This window comes from Oenanthe melanoleuca, chromosome 3 (assembly GCF_029582105.1).
Source record: "Oenanthe melanoleuca isolate GR-GAL-2019-014 chromosome 3, OMel1.0, whole genome shotgun sequence".
NCBI lineage: Eukaryota > Metazoa > Chordata > Aves > Passeriformes > Muscicapidae > Oenanthe > Oenanthe melanoleuca.
Window position 1 is genome coordinate 57,001,319 of NC_079336.1, and position 18,884 is coordinate 57,020,202.

At 39.9% G+C, this 18,884-nt stretch overlaps 1 protein-coding gene across 4 annotated transcripts in view; it reads left to right on the top strand.

Annotated features, from left to right (window-relative positions):
- TIAM2 (TIAM Rac1 associated GEF 2) overlaps positions 1-18,884 on the top strand; it is a 164,671-nt gene that overhangs the window by 123,252 nt on the left and 22,535 nt on the right. For 3 of the 4 annotated variants that reach the window (XM_056487234.1, XM_056487235.1, XM_056487237.1), the window contains one exon: positions 10,532-10,635. In XM_056487234.1, the coding sequence (XP_056343209.1) occupies positions 10,532-10,635 (104 nt within the window). Of the gene's footprint in view, positions 1-10,531; positions 10,636-13,100; positions 13,250-18,884 lie in introns of those variants that run through there. The other variant, XM_056487238.1, reaches the window with a different exon arrangement.

Below are 18,884 nucleotides of genomic sequence, written 5' to 3' on the forward strand. Positions count from 1 at the left end.
GGGCCATGAAGGGAATCTTCTTGGCTGGTCTGTAGTTGCATGTCTTGTTTGGTAACAATCAGTCTAGTTTAGTGACAGGCCTCTTGTAATTCTGCATTTAAGAATCTTGTCTAGGAAGTCTGATGTTATGACAGCTGTATGCTAATTTTCTTTCCAGATATTAACACATGGAAAGGATTCCTGCATGAGTTTCCAGCTACACCAAGGAGTCAGTTATATCCTTGAAGCTGACCTGAGGTATACCTTCTAGCCAGTCCCAAAGTAGGTTACAAAACATCCAGACCAAAAAGCGATAAAAGCCAAAATATCTTACAGAGACTTAATAATTTCTGAATTACTAAATTCACTTAATTTAGTGTTTTGTAACATGTTCAGTTTTCTAGAGACTGAAGTTACTTGAACTAGTAGATCCAAGTCACGATAATTTGGCAGTGAGAATTCGAGCTAGTTGTTATCTGAATTTAGTTCAAAGGCTTTCAGAAGAGCTTGAAAATTTCCTAGGCAAAGAGAGGAAGGTGGTTTTGAATTGATAATAAATTGAGTGTTTCACTATTTTTTTAACTGTTGGTTAAAGCAGCATGAAAGCTGTAAACCACTGTACAGTTAGGAACCACAATTACTGCCTGCAAATAAATTTGGATTTACTCCAGCATTGGAGTGAATGCTATGAGTACCATCTCTGGTGAAAATAATGGACTGGCACTGTATAACAGTTAAAAATTTACACAGATTCCATGAACTGAGCTAGCCTGAACACTCACTTAACTGGAGATCAATAGGAATCTGCACTTGGGATCCATGGTACCTCAGTCTCTTGCCCAAATCCATAGAGAACCTCCATGAAAATAAGTGAACCAAATTGCTTTGGCTTTCAGCTTGAAGTGGTAGAGAATATGGTGTGCTTCAATGGACATTTCTCATCTGTGGCTGCAATCTACCGACCTCCCTTCGCTTAAAAATCTGTTTTCTAGAGACAGTTTTCAGGCTAGAAATCGAATGTGATGATAAAAACTCCTTATGAATAAGCTCAGTGTGTAGCAGCCATTTTTCATATGTTGAGGCCTGTACTAGTGAGATGTAAGAATGCAAAAAATTGACTTGTTCATTTATTTGCTACTATGTCATGCAGGGGAAATAGATGAATAATGAGGTAAAGTAGGACCTTTCAGTCCACTTTTCCTAGATGGAGATTAGATCTGCAGTTATTACTCAAGCTGGATCATTCTTGCGTCATGGTCTTTGAATTTTTCCTCAGCTGACTTTTCACCAAATTTCTAATAGTCCTTCTCTGGCCAAAGATTGTTTAGAGAAAAAAAAACCTGCTTTTATTTGAAGGCCTTGAAGAATTCTGTGTCTCCAAACACCTCTTGATGTTTACCCAGATGTGGGCCTTCATGATGGAAACCCTAGAGCAGAACCTGCAGCATCCTCTTGTATCACAACTTCACTAAACTTACCTAGATGTATCCCCACAACTTCATCTTCTAGACCCTCCTCACTTTTACTAGCAATTTTTCCAGTGCAAATGGACATTGTGGGACAGTTAATGAATCTTCCATGGAATCTTCTGTTGCTTTTCTTCTTCATGACCGTAGTTGTTGTGTTCTTTCCAACGTAGAGAAAAACCTAAAGGGCTGTAGAGATAGTGTGGGCTCTGTCATATATACCAACTGGTGGGTGCCCCTTCCATGCTGATCCCAGGTGATAACATGAGCCAAAGAACTGAAAAGACTTATCCTTGCATAAACAAGACATACAAGTTATTCATAGCTGAACTAGTGAACCCAGAACCCCTCATCTCTCTGGTGAAACTTGGATGCCTTCTTTAACAGAGATTGTGAGAATGTCTCTTGAAAGCCATTCAACAAATTCCTTTGGATCAACAGTTACTTTTTGAAAGATATTTCTTGGAGTTTTTCAGAAAGGAAAAGGATACAGAAGGAAATGCTTACAGATCTATTTTTTTCAACTTCATTACAAAAAAGTAAATATACTGTTGAAAACCTGAAATAGATTTGGTTGTATAGAACCAAAAGAAATAAGCGCACACATGCTACATGCCAGGCTGAACTGTTTAACTGAAGTTATGAGTGCTGGTCTCTGAGGGAGCATTTTTAGAGCTCATTATGCTGCTATTTCTCTTCTCCAGGCAATGCTGGAATGGTTCACCTACCACTCCCTGTTTTTCTGTAAGCCTGAAGGCATGAAGACCACCAAAGCTTTGTTCCTTTCTGAGAGCTGGCTCAGACTTCAATATTATTTGCACCAGGGATTTTGGAAATATTTGTTATCTTTTCTTGGAAGTTTACTTTTCTCTTGATAGTAACATTGGCTAGAAGAATATGAGAACTGTAAGCTTATCATAATTATCTGATCAGGCTGGAGAATTTGCACAACAATGAAAAATGCAGCTTTCCATATACCTGGCTTAATTTTATTACCCAAATGCAATGTCTTATTTCCAGATAAACCATACAGCTGATTATGGAAACTCTCTGTAAAGGGAGTGGGAGAATATTCTACACGCCAAAGATCAGCCGTGTTGTGTTTTATTGGCGGTTCCTAAAACATTTGGGAATTAGTGAAAATATTGAATACATTCTTTCCTAGTGGGCAGTCTGGACCTCCTGCAATCCTTTACAGTTGTGTATCCTATTTATTGTCCAACTAAAATTAATATTGCTATTCTCAGAAGTAAGCTGATGCCCACCTTATTGCTGTTTTGCATCATCTGTCTGAAACCACTGGACAATACCAGAGTTTAAAAAATGCTGTCAGTTGCTCTGATCTGAGGTCAGGATATCAGTCTTTTACAGGCTAGGCCAAGCCCATCATAACTGCTTGTGTGCCACTGTATCTACAGCATCTAACTACTGCAGATTAAAACCTGCAGCTGAGAGGACAGGAAGTGAGTCCTCTTTCCCTTTCAAGTGCCAGAGAACTACAGACAAGAAAACGATCCATTTGTTGCAGTGGAGTTGTTAGTGAGCTTCAGAACTGGAGTCAGCAAGAAACTGGGGTAGGACAACTGTTGGGGCTCATAGCCCATGTGCACTTGTGATATAAATGTTCCCTTAGTCATAAACATTCTTTGCCAGGATCTTTAAGCACCAGTATTAATGAAACTTCAAGTATTTCTTGTGCTCTATTAAAAAGACAGGCTTCTGGCTATTTGAACCTGTGTAGCTGTATTATGTATGTATCTATCTGTGTAATATTTATGCTATGCTGGTGATAGACAAACCCAGGGTGGGAATTTCCATACTCAGCATGTCCAATCCTCTGCTTCTTATGGCTTTGGACAACCCTATTGTTACATTTATCCTATTCCATTTTAAAATAGATTGTTTGCATTCTTTGTGCCTGGTAAGTCTGTTCCAGAAATTTATTTGTGTGATGGTTGAAAGCCAGCCTTCTAATTGCCACCGTAGACATATTCCTGGCCAGTGTCATGAGTGATCAGTATCTGCTGGCCTTGGCCTTTGCTTAAGTAGCTCTAGCTCACAACTACATGTTGTCAACCCCTTCTCCACATTTCCACATTTTTCTTTCATGTTTCCAACACATGAGTCACAGCTTATAGAAGCAATAGTTCTTAGAGGTCCCTGAAACTCTCTTCCATGTGATTTCATTCTAGGACTGTACCTTCATCTTCAAGGTCATCCACATCTCCTTTATGCATCTCCAGTCATGCTCCTAATTAATGCTCTGTATTAACTTTGAATGATTGGAGTATTTAATTGGAGTACTTACTATTGTACTTTCTTAGCTGAGACAAATAATGAAAATATCAAATAAAATTAGTCCCCAAACCCACCTTGGACAAGATCTACAATCTAGCCTTTCCCAGGCCTAGGAGTTAATTCAGACAAATCTATTCTCATCTTACCTTCTAGCCATTTCTGTCTTGTTTTAATTCCTATCCTTTTCATTTTGGCTAACAGTTTCCCTTGGGATATTATAAAAGTTTCTAGTTTCTCTTTTTTTTTTTAAACTAGGTTTCCAGAAAGTTATTTTTATCCTATATTTTTGTCTTTAAAAATATATTTTATTAAAGGTGGATGTCAGATTAGTTTGATGCAATCTGCTTACTCATAATGTATATATGTCATATTTCATTTATCTTTATATTTCTGATTTTTCTTTCCTTGAATTTATTGTGAAAACCTAAGGTTACTACATAGGTTATAGATCTGTATTTTCCAAAATTAGATTAACCCAGCATTCTCATTCTTTCTTTAAACATAGCTATTGGATGTTATTCACCAGCAGTATAGCCTCATTCTCTTTTCCCCATCATCAGTTGAATAATTTACTAAAATTCTTGCTCCTGAGTTTCAGTTTCATATGCCAGGTTTTATATCTTGAGAGCTAAAGTTTAGTCCTCTGCTGAGCTGCTTGAGTGCAGTATGGCTTGCACCCAGCTCAGACATGGTCCCTTTCTGATCATGAATTGCTGTCCTGCCTTACTCATCCTTGTTGGTTCAGCCAAGCCCTGTGGGACTGGCTTTTCCATGGCCTTCTGTTTATTGTAGTGAATGTTTGGTGATGTGGTAAGTGGATCAGGGAAGTCAGGGATACCAGGAAAGACTCAGCTGCTAACTGTTAATCTTACCTTAGCTGAGACAGCCTGGATCTCCTGATTCCAACAAAACATGTGGCTTCATCTCTCACCTTCTCTCTCCTACAGCTGAGGATAGTTATCAAGTAGTGCACAGAGACAGATCTGAAAGTGATACCCTGCAGTGGTCTTAGTTTGTCTTGGAGTGAGAGACTGAGTACATTTAATTTTTTTGTATTGTCTTCTCATGTAGATATAGAATGAATTTTTATTCAATTTACCATTGTCTTTGGAGCGGCAGGTGGAAACATTCCTTCTTGCCATAGTTTGAAAAAAGAGGTGGTTACACCACCTACACAGTGCTTGACATTTGATAGCACTTGACATGCTTGTGATGTTATTTGGTATGTTTTTAAATCAGTGAGAGCAGTCTGAAATGGAACAACTTCTGATGCATTATGAAAAGAGAACTATGAATAAAGAAACAGAATCCTCAGTTCCTACTCTCTCCTTATGATGATTTTGCCTTTGCAGTGAGCAGCTAAACTGATAAGAGCATCTTTGACTTGAGAGTAATTAAGGCTTCTTCGTTAATTAAACAGAAGAAGGGAGATAAGTGACATTTGCGTTTGCTGATGGCTTCTTTATGGTAAATGAATTGCCGGATGGTCGATGTTGATGTTTTCCAGTTGATTTCCTTTGGATTCTTGGCTGGGATTGCAGCAGAGATTATTATTGTCTCGCACATCTGCTAGAGGATGAGTTTCCATTGTACCTCACTGCTCACAAACACATGAATAACTTCCACATTCACCACTCGTACGTGTATCACTGCATCAACAAGGGAAGGAACGTTCCCGTAGGCATGCAGAGCTCTTGGATGTGCTGCATGTGTTTGTTTTTCAAACCAACTGTCCCATCTGTGTGTTGTGTGCCTGCTTTTAATTGAATGTTGAGCAGTGAGGAACATGACTTGAGTATGTTTTCTCTCAGTTTCTAGTGGTTACACTATAACTTCTCTTGAATGACTGAGGCACTTACCTGCCTGCCAGCAAGACGCAACATTGCAGGAGTACTGGCGTTCTTTGGTGATGTCTTTGGTAGCTAAAGGTGCCAAGTGTGTTCTTAGTGCTTGGTTGTTCTTTGTTAGAAACCAAGAAAAATGTTTAGTATGCATTTCATGTGGTGTAGTTTAAGCTTTTCACATAGAGGCGCTCTTTCCCCCCTGTGCTTTTCTGGGAATCCTAGCATTTGTGTGCTGTTGCTACTCTTGTTTGCAGCAAGCTGATTGTATTGGGTATGTGTGGCAAGTTTGTGGTGGCAGGGGGCTACAAGGGTGGCTTCTGTGAGAAGCTTGTAGATGCTTCCCAGTGCCAGCTGGCTCCAGTATGGACTCACCACTGGCCAAGGCTGAGCCCACCAGCAGTGGTGGTAGCTCCTCTGGGATAAGATATTTAAGAGGGGGGAAAAAGTCTGCATGATTGCAGCTGGAGAGAGGAGTGAGAATATCCGAGAAAAAACAACTCTGCAAGGTCAGTGAAGAAGGAAGGGCTGGGACATGCTCTGGGTGCTGGGGCAGACCTTGCAGCCCTTGGTGCAGACCATGGTGAGGCAGCTGTTCCACTGTAGCCCATGGAGGTCCATAGGAGAGCAGAGATCCCCTGCAGCCCTTGGAAGATCCACACCAGATCAGATGGATGCAGGAAGGAATCTGTGACCCCATGGAGAGAGGAGCCCAGTCTGGAGCAGGTCTGCTGGCTGGATTTGCGACCCTGTGGGGGATTTACCCTGGAGCATTTTGTTCCAGAAGGCCTGCACCCTGTGTGAGGGACCCACACTGGAGCAGTTTGTAAAAAACTGCAGCCCATGAGATGGAGTCATGCTGGAGAATGTCAAGGAGGAATGTCTTCCAGGGGAGGGTCTCCATTCTGGAGCATGGAAAGAGTGTGAGGAGAGCTCCCCATGAGGAGTAAGGAGCAGCAGAGATAATGTGTGATGAACTGATCACAGTCCCCTGTTCCCTGATGTGCTGTCCTGCTCAGGGGAAGGAGGGAGAGAAAGTCAGGAAAAAAAGTTAAGTCTGGGCAGAAGAGAGGGGTGGGGAGAAGGTGTTTTTAAGATTTGGGTTTATTTCTCATTATCCTAATCTGATTTGATTAGTAATGAATTAAACTAATTTCCCCAAGTTGAGTCGGTTTTGCCTGTAATGGTGACTGCTGAATGATCTCTGACTGTGCTGATCTGAACCCATACCCCTTTCATAATATTTCTCTCTCCTGCTCAGCTGAGGAGGACAGTGATTGAGCTGCTGTGGTGGACACTTGGTGCCCAGCTACCCACCACACCGACTTGGCATTTTTATTTTCTGGAGACACTCCTATTTACTAAACTGGAAAAAAGTATCTGCTTCAGAGGTTCCTGTATCCCAGCTGGAAGTGATAAATGTTTCAACTCACCAAGCATGAGTGTATGTGTAAACAGGACAGAGAGGTGTACTGCAGCAGAGAAAAATTATGTTAAAAGATTTAAACCATGTTTTGTTCAACTCATTATTATCAGTCCCATTTTTCTTCCAGACAGTTTTATCACAAGCATGCCAGTAGAATAAATCAAATCTACGATTGTAATGGAGCTGTATGGGCAGATTTAGCCATGATACACTCACCATTTACTATGCTGGAAAGCCTCTCAAGCAATGTTTCAGTGAAGTGTTCCATGTTTTCCATAAGAAACATAATTCTCATAACATCAGACTTTTGGTTTTTGGCTGCTTTTTTTTTTTTTTTTTTTTTTTTTTTTTTTTTTTTTTTTTTTGTTTTTTGTTTTTTGTTTTTGTTTTTTTTTTTTTTTTGTTTTTGTTTTTGTTTGTTTTTTTTTTTTTTTAAATAAAAAATTTTAATAATGATTAAAAAGTGCCTGTTAGTTCTGGTTTGACCTTGAATTTCAATGATTTTTAGGAACATATATCTCCTTGCATACTTTTCCATCCTCATTGCCATCAAAGAAGCAGAATATTATATACTGGAACAAATCTGTATTTGATAGCATCTTTCTTAATTTTGTGCATATTCTATACAGTTTCAGTGCAAGTTTTACCTGAAAGAATAGTGGTTACCCAGCCTATAAGTGAACTTGTTCAAATTACTATTTGTGAACATCTTTGATACTATTAATTATATTGTAGACCTAAATCCAGATTTGAATGTTTAAAGAACATACACTTTTCAGGGTTTGGCTTTGCTAGTCCCCTTCTACTTATCACTGGAAGTAGAAAGAATTTCAGTATTGTACTTTTTGTTGTGTTAATGTCCTTAAGCTTTGCATTTGTAATTACCCATTCTCTAGGGTTATACTTTATTTTTTTCTTTTTTTTTTTTTTTTTTTTATGGAGGGGTGGGCTGGGGGGTTGAACTATGCAGCTGATATTGGTGCTTCTGCATTTTTTTGGGAATAGTCTGTAGGAGCAGGTCCAAAGGAAGTCCCCTTCCACAGCAAAAGAAGGAAGAGGAGACAGGATATGGATGCTAAACTGATCAACAACCCATACATCCTTCCTTCCTTTCTTTCTGCCCTCCCCATGTTAGTTCTGCATACAATGTAGGATGCAGTAGGATGTCTTTTTTCACCTTGGATTCCTTCCGTGTAACTTTATTTAGGTTTTGCTATTTAAAATAACATTTACTGTTGCTTCTCCATCGTCAGCAACTCATTCTGCCAACAGCAAATGCTGTAAAAATGGGAAAGACTCTGTAGACCTACCTCTGACAGTCCTGTAGACTACAAAGGAAAAACAAAATGAGGGTGAAGGCAGGAAAAGATGGGTCATCTGGAAGAAGCAATACAATATTCTATTTGCCTGCTTAGGGTGTTGTTATCCTGATTTCTTCTGTTTATGTTGTTTGCTGATTGTTTTACCCTATTTTCATCTTCCCACATTTATGCTCTCTCTTCATTGCTTGTATAGGTTAGTTTTACTGCTTCATGAAGGACAAACACATTTAATGCTGACTTTGTAAAATCAGGGAAATAGGTTTTTTTCTCTTTTATCTCATTATACCCAGGAGTTGGCAATGGTGGAAATCAATAGGCATTCATGTGTACTCATATACAGAAGAGAGCCTCAAAATTACTTGAAAAGTCCAGACAGGAGGAGACAATTATTCAGGCTTGTTGGAGGAAGAGAGGTAAAAGCATAATAAAGTAAATAGACAAGACAGATTCTTTCTTAAGGTATTAAAGACGATGGATGGCTGAAGTGGAGTTGTATAAAATGTGGTTTTTTCTGCAAAGTGATAACTCTTGTTACATGTAACAGGCTCTTACATATCAGGAGCTGCACCTGACTCTGAGAGGAGAAGGTATAAAAGCCTGAGGGGAGAAAAGAGATGAGATCTTGTTTCTGCAGGGTTAGGGAAATGAGAAAGTGGTCAAGTCTTTGGCATGTGGGTGGAAAATGTCAGCCTTGATGCTAAGCTTGACCTGAGCTCTTTAATAATACATTGACATCGTGCTGAGTTATTTGCATATCTTTCTCTGACTTGTCTCTGGAGGCTGCCAGCCATGCTTTGTCTTACCAGGAAAGCTCCTTGTGGGTTGCAAGGTGCTCTTTTGGACCTAAATTTCCCAATTTCCTCTCTGCTTCACTCCTTGTTAGTCAGTTCTCTCTGAGAGGAGCTGGTTCTGCTCTGCATTGACAGGACAACAGCAACACCCAGGCAGTTAAATTCTGTTGTCCTTCCCAATTTCTTTATTGCAAGCTGTCATGATTTTGCTGCAAGATGGGTGGTATGTGTTTTAATTACCATTTCAGTTGCTGGTGTCAGCGATTAAATAAGAATCGTACCTTTCACTTAAAAATAAATCTCCTGTATTTTTAGGTGTTGAGAAAGAGTTTGAAAATGTGGTAATGTGGTGTGAATTACACTCTGGAGGCTTAAAGTTTAGGAAACAAAGCAGCAAACTTTAACCCCCCCCTTTATTTTATTGCTGATTTACAATCTGAGATTGCTGAAAATACTTTTTCCTTTTCCTTTTATTTTCTTTTATTTTATTTTATTTGGTGGTTGCTTTATAATTTTCAACTCCATGGATTGATAATACTGCAGATCAAAAATCACTTCTTCACTTCTAGGATTTTTAATTAGAATTTCCATGTGAGCATCTCTGCAGATTTTCAGCAGCCAATTGAGGAAATGGAAAGAGAAAGAGCATCATTTTTATATGAAGGCTCAGCATTGTTGGATAGCTCTTGAGTTTAAATTTAAATGTTACTGAAAGCTACAGTCTGTCAGTAAGTAGAGCAGGGCAGTGCTGCCTCTGGTTTTTGCATTGTGCCAGCTACTGTGTAGATGGACCAAACTTGAGAAAATTGGTAAGCTATTTGCAAGCAAAAGGGATTGTGTCTGTATTATGAGTTATGGTGTTTATTCCAGGGCAAAATTCTCTTTCCTTCTTAAGTCTTTAAAGGATTTAGGACTAAGTCATGTTGAACAATGGTGTGTTCATCCAAGGAGAACTGCTGAGTGCATTTAATAATCTTCTGGTTGTCTCAGCACAGAGTGTGCTGCCTTCAAAAGCACACTGTTAGCAAGAGTGTTAGGTTTATTTTGCTAGATCAGATATGTACATTGCTTCAGACCATCTCCAATGTCCAGCTGCTGTTTGGAAAGCAGAGTTTCAAGGCGTAGCCGCTCCTTGCTTTGACCTCTCCTATTGTTTCCTGAGGGTTGGAGAAGGTTGCAAATTTTGTATTTCTTCTGGACATGGCACTTAGTGTCTTGGTCTAGTTGACATGGTGGTGTTAGGTCGTAGGTTGGACTCAATAATCTCAGAGGTTTGTTCCAGCCTAATTGTTTCTGTGACTTTCTCCTGCTGGTGTAATTGTACTAGACACTGAAAGTGTTGGCAGTACTTTTCCTGTTTCTGTCCTATAACCCTCTAATTTATTTATGTGTTTTATTTCAAATGCAGACTTTAGTAATGTGCCTGACATCACATCCAGTTTGAAAAGGAGCAGTACTGATGGCACTCTGGACCAAGTGCCACACAGGGAGAAGGCTGATCCACCCTTCAGGGTAAGAAAATGCTTGACACATGAATCCTTATGAACCAAAAGGCAGTGTTGTAGCATTAATGCTCTGCGTTTTGTTGGAAAGAATTTAACATATGGCATTAATTTGAAAACATTTTTATGCATATTAGCTGTACTTGGTGTTTTAGTATCTTGAGGTCATCCTGACAGGTCAGCATCGACGGCACAGCTGCTGCATCTGCAGGAGCAGTGTGATGGGGGCAAATGGCAAGCAGGTGGAGACTTGTCAGATCCATTTTTCTGTGTGGTTTGAACCCAGTTCCTGCAGAGAACAGTAAAGCTGCTACAGCTTTCTAATTGATTCAGTTTGTTTTGTCTTCTGTTTTTGCTAGTATTTCCAGGTCTTGTTGTTAATATTGCAGTGACCATAGCAATACTATGTCAGTAGTTTTAAATTGGACTGGACTTGGAGATGTGCAGTGTTTGAGAGACAGTGATTGCCACTCTCTAATTTGGAGACCCTTTATGTGCCTGCAGTTTCTGTTTGACTTGGCTGGACTGATGGTTTTCTTTCTCTCAGCCAGGACTTTGGGGTTTGAGGCAGGAATGGCCAAAATTAGTGCTGACCTTCAAATGCACTGGTCTCCAAAGAGCAGCTTTTTGTCCATTTTGCTCTGAATCAGGCAAATTGCAATCTCTGTCCAATTCATATTGGGCTTATTGTTTTGAACCTCCCAACTGCAAGTGTGGGTAGTGTTTTCGTGTTGGTGGCCATGATTTTACCTGGCATTGCCATTCTGACAACACAAATGCATTTTAAAATTCCCTTGATGAGCTGGTTGTATCTTCAAGTAAATTTGTGATAACACTTGTGTTAGCACTCTTGCATAACAAGAATGACGTTAGAATTTTTATGGTTCTGGAATATATTAGTGTCTTGTGCTAAGTTGTGTGAAAAATTGGTAGAGATGAGACAGAGTGTAAAAACTCAGAAGACTGGCATAGGGAAGATACATTGTGCCTCTAACTGCACCTACTGAGAGGAGCTGTTAATCTTACTTTATTAATTAATTCATAACCTCCTTCAGTCTTACATAGGTGATTTCATGCCCTTTCCCTAGAGAATAAGGAGAAGCCCAGTGATTGTGGGCCTTTAGCCCATCTCCTGCTGCACAAAGGGTTTCCCACAGAGATGATCTGTATCTTGTGTAATGATTGCTTATGCTTCCCCAAATTCTTTGCAACCAAACAAGAAAAAACTGGATTTTCTCCCCTTAGGACACATTGTTCCTTTGAAAGGAGTATTGTGGATTTCTCTGCCCTGCTGTTTTAGGACTTCTGCCTGGTTTTAGGGGTGGGGATCTTTGTGGAAGCACAGCAGAGGTGACCCCAAGGCTTAGAATGCTTTGATGGCTGTTTGCACCAGGCCAGGATCCCCTGAGTACCTTGGGGTGCCCTGCTCATCTGGCATATACAGCATCCCCCGTGCACTGTGTGGACATAAATGCTGACCTTCTGTCCTGCTGGAGGGGAGGAGATTCTGGGGCACCAGCTTTGCTTTAGCTGAAGAACAAAGTCAATCCTGATCGCCTGTGTCAAATACACCAGGTGCCAGAAAATTAGGGAGAGTTCTGAGGACTTAAATACACAGAGAGCAATTGATGTACACTACTTGATGCTTTTAATGCACTAAATTTGCTCCAATGCTCTAAATTACATGCTGCAATTAAAGCTTAATAAAAGAGGGGGAAATGGACAGGGTCTGCTCCCTGCCCTCCCTCCAGCCTCAAATTTGTCAGATGCAGCAGTTATTAGGGCTTTTGCATGATTTGCTGAAGTAATTGCCCATTCTGTATTGCAGTTCACTTCTTGAGCTGACATGCAGGTCTGCTGGTGTCATTTTTAAAATTATCTGAGGCTGTCCTGGTTTTGTAGGTACAAGGGTGGAAAACAGCCTGGCAATCAGAGGCAGTCTGACTTGGACTGCAGCTGTAAACGAGTCTGTGACAGCTCTGCAATTTCTGCAAATGGTTTGTAATTGATTGCTGTCTTTCTGTTGGAGGGTGCCTATTACCGTCAGAGCTTTTTGTCTGACCCTTTTGATGTCTCCAATAGATGTAGAAGTAAAGAAAACCCAAACCTAACAGTTAAGTTCAGGTGGTGTATATTGTACATGCTTTTGTGATCATGTATAACAGGAATTAAAATGATTTATGTTTTTATAGCTGTGATTTGGGACTGCTCACCAAGTGAACAATAACTATTGATAATAAAAGCTAGTTTGAGGAAATTGTGCAGCCTTGAAAAGCATAGCATCTGGATTTGGGGTTGTGGAATTTTTTTCCCTTTGCCTTCTGTTTCCTGCATGTGCTGGCTTGACCTCCCACGCCTGTGGACACCATTAGTGCAGTAGGCAAGTAGGCGATGCTGCAGCAGTATGGGGGAGAGGAGCTCTGTGAGCACAGCTCTGGGGAGGAGAGGCTGGTGGTGCTGAGAGGTTCTGAGCACAGCCTGGAACAACAGGCAGCTTGGGATTATTTCAGGGGAGGCACAGCTAGAGATGCTCACTTTCCAGTTGACAGCAACTGTAGATGAGATTGTTTGGCTCTGAGGGAGCAGGCTCCTTTGAAGTTTGGTTGATTTTTGTCCCATAACATGTAAGTAAAGAAAAAAGTCTTAAAGCTTTGGATTTAATGGTTGCATGTCTGATTTCTGGATTTTGTGTTTCTTGTTTGGAGCATTTTCATTTGTCTGTTCTTCACTATTTTCTTCATCTCATACCAAGCTAAGGTTAGGCATCATCTCAACTGAAAGTACAGTGAGGCATTTCAGAAGTGCCTTCCAATCTCAGAGAGATAAGTCTTTTGTTGCATGTGTACTGCATTCAAACATGCCTTCATTTAGTCAGTCATTCATGGATTTTATTTTTTTTTTTGTAGACTGAGAAACGAATGCATTTAGGAGAGCAAGAGATGCTGGTATCATTCCAGAAATGGAAGCTGTTCCTTAAGTTATAAAATATTAAAAATACATGGATATTAAGAACCATTCATTCCAGATGCACATTAGTTCTGAAAGCTCTCTGTTCTCTGGGATACCCCATTTTTACTTTAATACCTTTAACCTAATGTTAAATTTTATTTAACAGGGATAGATGTTATACTTCTAACACATTGTGCTGTAGTACATTTTGGAACTGTGTTAAAATACTGTTTATGTGACAACAACATTTTGTCCTTACTCTTGGTTCTGGAGTATGAATAAATGAGTAGGATATATGACCTTAGAAAATCTGGGAATTGAGGATGCCTGTTGGTGTGATTAAGTTTACTTGTGTTTAATCATTTTCAGAAGTAATTGTCTGTGCTCCTAGTGCTCATTTAGATCCTGGTATGTTGGAAGTTGCCAAGAATCAAGCTCTCTTTACATCAAAGTAGCATGAATACAAATGAACAAAAAATGCAACTTTTCCTTCTAGCTACTCATGATTTCTAATTGCAAACTATATTGGCTAGAAATGTTTTCTCTAGCCCACTGTTTGTTTTAAGATTAAGTTTAGTAGTCTGTTACTAACTTGCCTATCTTTACTTTGTATTTTCAGTGTATTAAAAATAACCTTTTATGAAACATAGCTAGAAGGGGAAATTTTACCATATAATTACCTATTATTTTAATATTTGTAGGAAGAGACCTGCTGTGATCTGACTTTTGGTTGCTCTGAATCTTTTGAGTGTCATCAGAGAGACACATTTCTGAAATCATCTTAAATTCTACCAGACATAAAGAAGTAACTTCATATAAATGCATGTGTGAGAAGAGGAAGATGTATTTTCACTTTAAGTGTTTTACAGATCACAAGAAAAAACTTTAGGGTATGATCTCTGTAAATTTTTCATGTAACTTCATTATATCCTCAGGTGTATCTTAGAGGTCTTTAAGAAACTCAAGAAACTCAGTAAAAAAATATCTGGTGCGATGGCTTTTAATCATTATAGAAATATGGAGTGGTTTTATGGTGGCATCTTCAAAAATTAACATTGCAGGTGCAGAAATGGAAGCTGCTGTGTGAGAAACTTTAAGTGTTAACAAGAACTGGCTTTTTAAAGAATGGCCAACTGGTTTCACTTTGGTAACGGTAAGGCTTTGAAGTGCTTCTGTATTTCTTTCAAACAGTGAAGTAAAACTGGTCCTGGGAATAAGCTGAAGATAGGAACTTGGGGAAATTATCTTTGCTGTTGCCTCTTGAAATAGTCGCTTTACTCTCAGCATGGCTTATTGGTTGTACATGAATGTGTGTATATTAGGACAAATCTATCCCCATCTCCTTTTCATAAAAAAAAAAATTAAAAAAAAAAAAAGAAAAATTCTATACGCTGCAGAGACAACCCATTTTTTTTTCCTTTAGAATACCATTCTTAATGGAGTGAATAGGAAGTTATGATACAAAATTCTAGAACACCTTTCCCTAGCTTGAGCTCATTTAGATTATCTCAACTAATTAATCTTCCCCTCCCTTTTGATGACCATATTCCCTTTTCCTTCATCTGATAAGGAGATGAGAATTCATGGCAAGTCTGATCAGCAGAGTTCATGACACCTTTGGCAAACACAAATCTGCATGTCCTGCAGGAGGGAGCATTTTCATCAATGCTTTCAGCTTTTCATGGGGTCAATACGATGGCCCTACTTGAAATGCCATTTCACAGATATAGTAGACAAAAAGAAGGTAGAAAAAAGATGTCCTTATGTGTTTCAGAATTCTTGTTTTTGGATGCTTGAGTTTCCTATGTAATATCAAATCCTCCTTCCAGTGTTTTTAAAGCTTGTGTGTTCTGTTTATCTTGATGCCAGTTGTGGTCATTCTTCCACTTGCCAGTGCAGTGAGAAGTATGTTTCCATGAAGTTGGCATGTCTGGGACCATGGTGAGAAATCTGGTTTTTGGTCTCCTTGCACATAGTGCTGCTTTTCATGTTCAAGGAGCTAATGTGCACATATGCCTGACTTGGGCAACTGTTCAGGTTTTTTGTAGCCCTTCCAACCAAAGGTATATATGTGTGATTGAGCAGCCCCTTTGCATATCTGATGGTGCCCAGGAGGTGTGAATGCAGAGAGAGACTGGGTCAGAAAACAAACTCATCTTCCAAGTTCCACATCATGCGGCTACGTTAGGAAGCTTCCCAAAGCAGTGCTTTTAACAGATGCAAAATACATGTGTTGGGATTTCAAAAAGGAAATCACTCTCTTATCTATTAGCTGATTTCACACAGCTATTTCTGTAATGAAAAATCAGTGAGTATTGTAAAGAGTTTGCTGCCTTTTGTGATTTTGGCCTCTTGTATATACAACATAGCCACCTCTGGAGGGGTGGCTTTCATAAGTTGAAGAAATTAGCATTTCATCTTCAAAATCTCTAAAGCTGATTTCAAGACCCCTCCATTAGTAGTACGACCACAACCATCAACTTCTGATGAAGAATAATTTAAGGGTAGAAATCCCTAGGTACAATATACATTGAAGTCTAGGTTCAATCCTGAATGAGAGAAAATGTATCTCATTGCTGGTCTGCCCAGTTGTTAAAGAAAAAAAGCATGGCTTGATTTTTGGGGAGAGGAAGGGGGCAACTGTGGCAGTTGCCCTGGAATGGTAGGAATGGAAAGTAGTTAGTAATCATTACTTGTACTTTCAGTCCAATCCCAACAGAAAATCCATGCAATTGTTCAATGTTTGTGAAAGATTTGAATGGCATTTTATCTTCCAGAATAATGCAAGTGGATGCTAGGAATGATGTATTCCTATGATTTATCACCTAGAAAGGATTGTAGGTTTTATCTGTTTCAGATGTGCTTTGGAGTAGTTCAGGGCATTGTTATTCAAAACACACCCAACTGCCTTCTGCTGCAGCTGTCAGTAAATGTAATCCTATTTATTTTATGGATCATATATACTATATATAATATATTTATGGTGGTTCGCTTATTTATTTTGATCTGGTGATGACACTCATCACTCTCAGAGATGAGTAGTGGTCACCAAGTCTGCGTGTATGAAGCAGTGTATGTGAAATAATTTTGTTAAGCAGACTGTAAAAAATCAAAAATCTTGGAAAGGGAATGTTAGTACTAACCTAGTACACACCATTGTTGATCTCCATTGAAAGAAAAACAAGCAGAAATGACCAGAAGCCCCATACCCACTCCTTGCATGGAGGCAATTCCAGCAGAATGTAGTGATGGTTTCTCATTAGCTCTGTTTTGCATTGCCTGGGCAGTTCCCACTTGCACAGCATGTCATTAATTGCAGGGGAGCTGCCTGCCTGAAGGTTTACTCAGCATCCAGAGGACATTAAGGATTTTTCCTTTATTTTAATCATGAAAACTTCTCTTTAGCAGTTGATGACATCCAAAAGCTTGGGGAGTAGTCTGCAATTAACTTTTTTTTTTTTTTACTTTGTAGGAGGGGGAGGGGGATTAACAACATGGTACTCTCAAAATCATGTATAGCCTCTGGAATCCAAGTGTCATTTTCTTCCAGATGTGACATGCATTTAGGGAATCTCAGAGCTATCATGGGAAAATAGCATGTTTCTCAGCAGTGGTTTCCTTGATTCATTTGTGCCTGGAGGGGACTGTTCTGCACTGAAAGCATGACAAGCCTGTGGGGAGTTCTGCTAATTATTGTGCTTCCCTTGCAGACAGCCCAGCCTATGGTGACCCTACCAGAGCTGGTGGCTCCAGCAGTGTGGAGCCACTGCTGGACACCTGATGTCTTCTTGTGCCTTTTGAGAAGGTTATCAGTGAAACTGTAGCCCTTTAGAAGTTTATAAGAATTTTGTTAATTAATCTAGGTTTCAGTGTGTTAATCTATTGCTCACAGAAGGCACCAGAACTACAGATAGACTACAGGTTACAGAGGCTTGCTGTAATCCTACCAGGAAGTGCTACTGCCCAGTCCTGGATTTCACTTTGTTGTGTTGATCCTGCAGTTCTGCATCCCCTAAGGATGGCCCAAAATTCAAATGTAAGAGCTGTGAGACTTGGCAAACACAGCGAAGGAGCTGCAAAAACAAAAGCCTTAAAGCACGGAAAGTGCTGTACCTAATGTGAACCTGTGACCAGGTCAGGCTGTGGATGGAGACCTGCTTGCACAGTTAATGGTAGGGAAGCACAAGAATGGTAGGAAAGGAGACCAGAGGGTCAGCACAGTATGTGCAGTTCTTGCCTGCAGAGGTGTGACCTTGTGGTGCTTTGTTTTGTGTTACAGTGAGGCCCTGGGGCTTAGTGGGAGGGGGTATTTGTTGTCTTTCCTCCAACTGAAGGAAACGTCCTCTCAAAAGTACTGAGACAGCTTTTGGTGTAAAACATGCAGATGGTTTTGATCAGGAAAAGAAACTGTGTTGTGTTGATGCTTGCAAATGAAGGAAGCCAGTGGGAGATGACTTACAACACAGCTTTTCTTTGTAGTCATGTGGGAAAAATCCATAAGGCTTACCTGCAGATGAAAAGGGAAGCATATGACAGCAGCCCTGAATCATTGCAGCAGGATATGGTTAGCAGTGTCTGGGGACAGCCGTGCCTTCACTGCTGAAGGGCAGGAAGCTGCCTGGAGCCCACCAGCCTGCACCTCCAGAGCATCCCGGTCACCTGCAGCGCAGGATGTGACAGCAGAGATACCTAATCACACTGCTGACAGACAGGGAACTGGGTAACCTCTCTGCCAGCTGCAGAATATTTGGTGGTTTGTTTGTTTTTTTAAAAATCGAGATACTGGTCAGTTACAGTGCTGACAGTAACATATGTGGTTTTTCCTTGCAGTACAAAAGCATCTAAACCCAATTTTAGTGCTTGCCAAGGTATGTGTTGTGCCCAGAAGTCACCCATATCAAACAGTCACTTTAAAGCTGCACAAAGTTTCAGTACAGGATTTCAGATAAGTACTGCATCCTGGATACTATCATAACTTCAATGAGGCTTTGATTCCTATTTTGCTCTGTCAGGAACATGTAATGACAAAGGTAGACCTGAAATTCCAAAATGGAAAAATGTCTGCTACCTGGAGCAAATTCTGCAAAATAAAAGATAACAAAAAGGTACACGAAAGAATGGAAGACACAGGAGAACTAAAAAAAAAAGGGGAAAAAAAAAAAAGAGGTCAGTTGAGTCAGATGCACATAGAGGTTCCACCAGATTTTAATGTTTTGTTACCTGTTGTCTCTTGTTAACATATTGTGAGCAGACATAGACATCCTCTCACATGGTGATTTCCTTCTGAGACAGCGGAATTCTGCTGTAGTG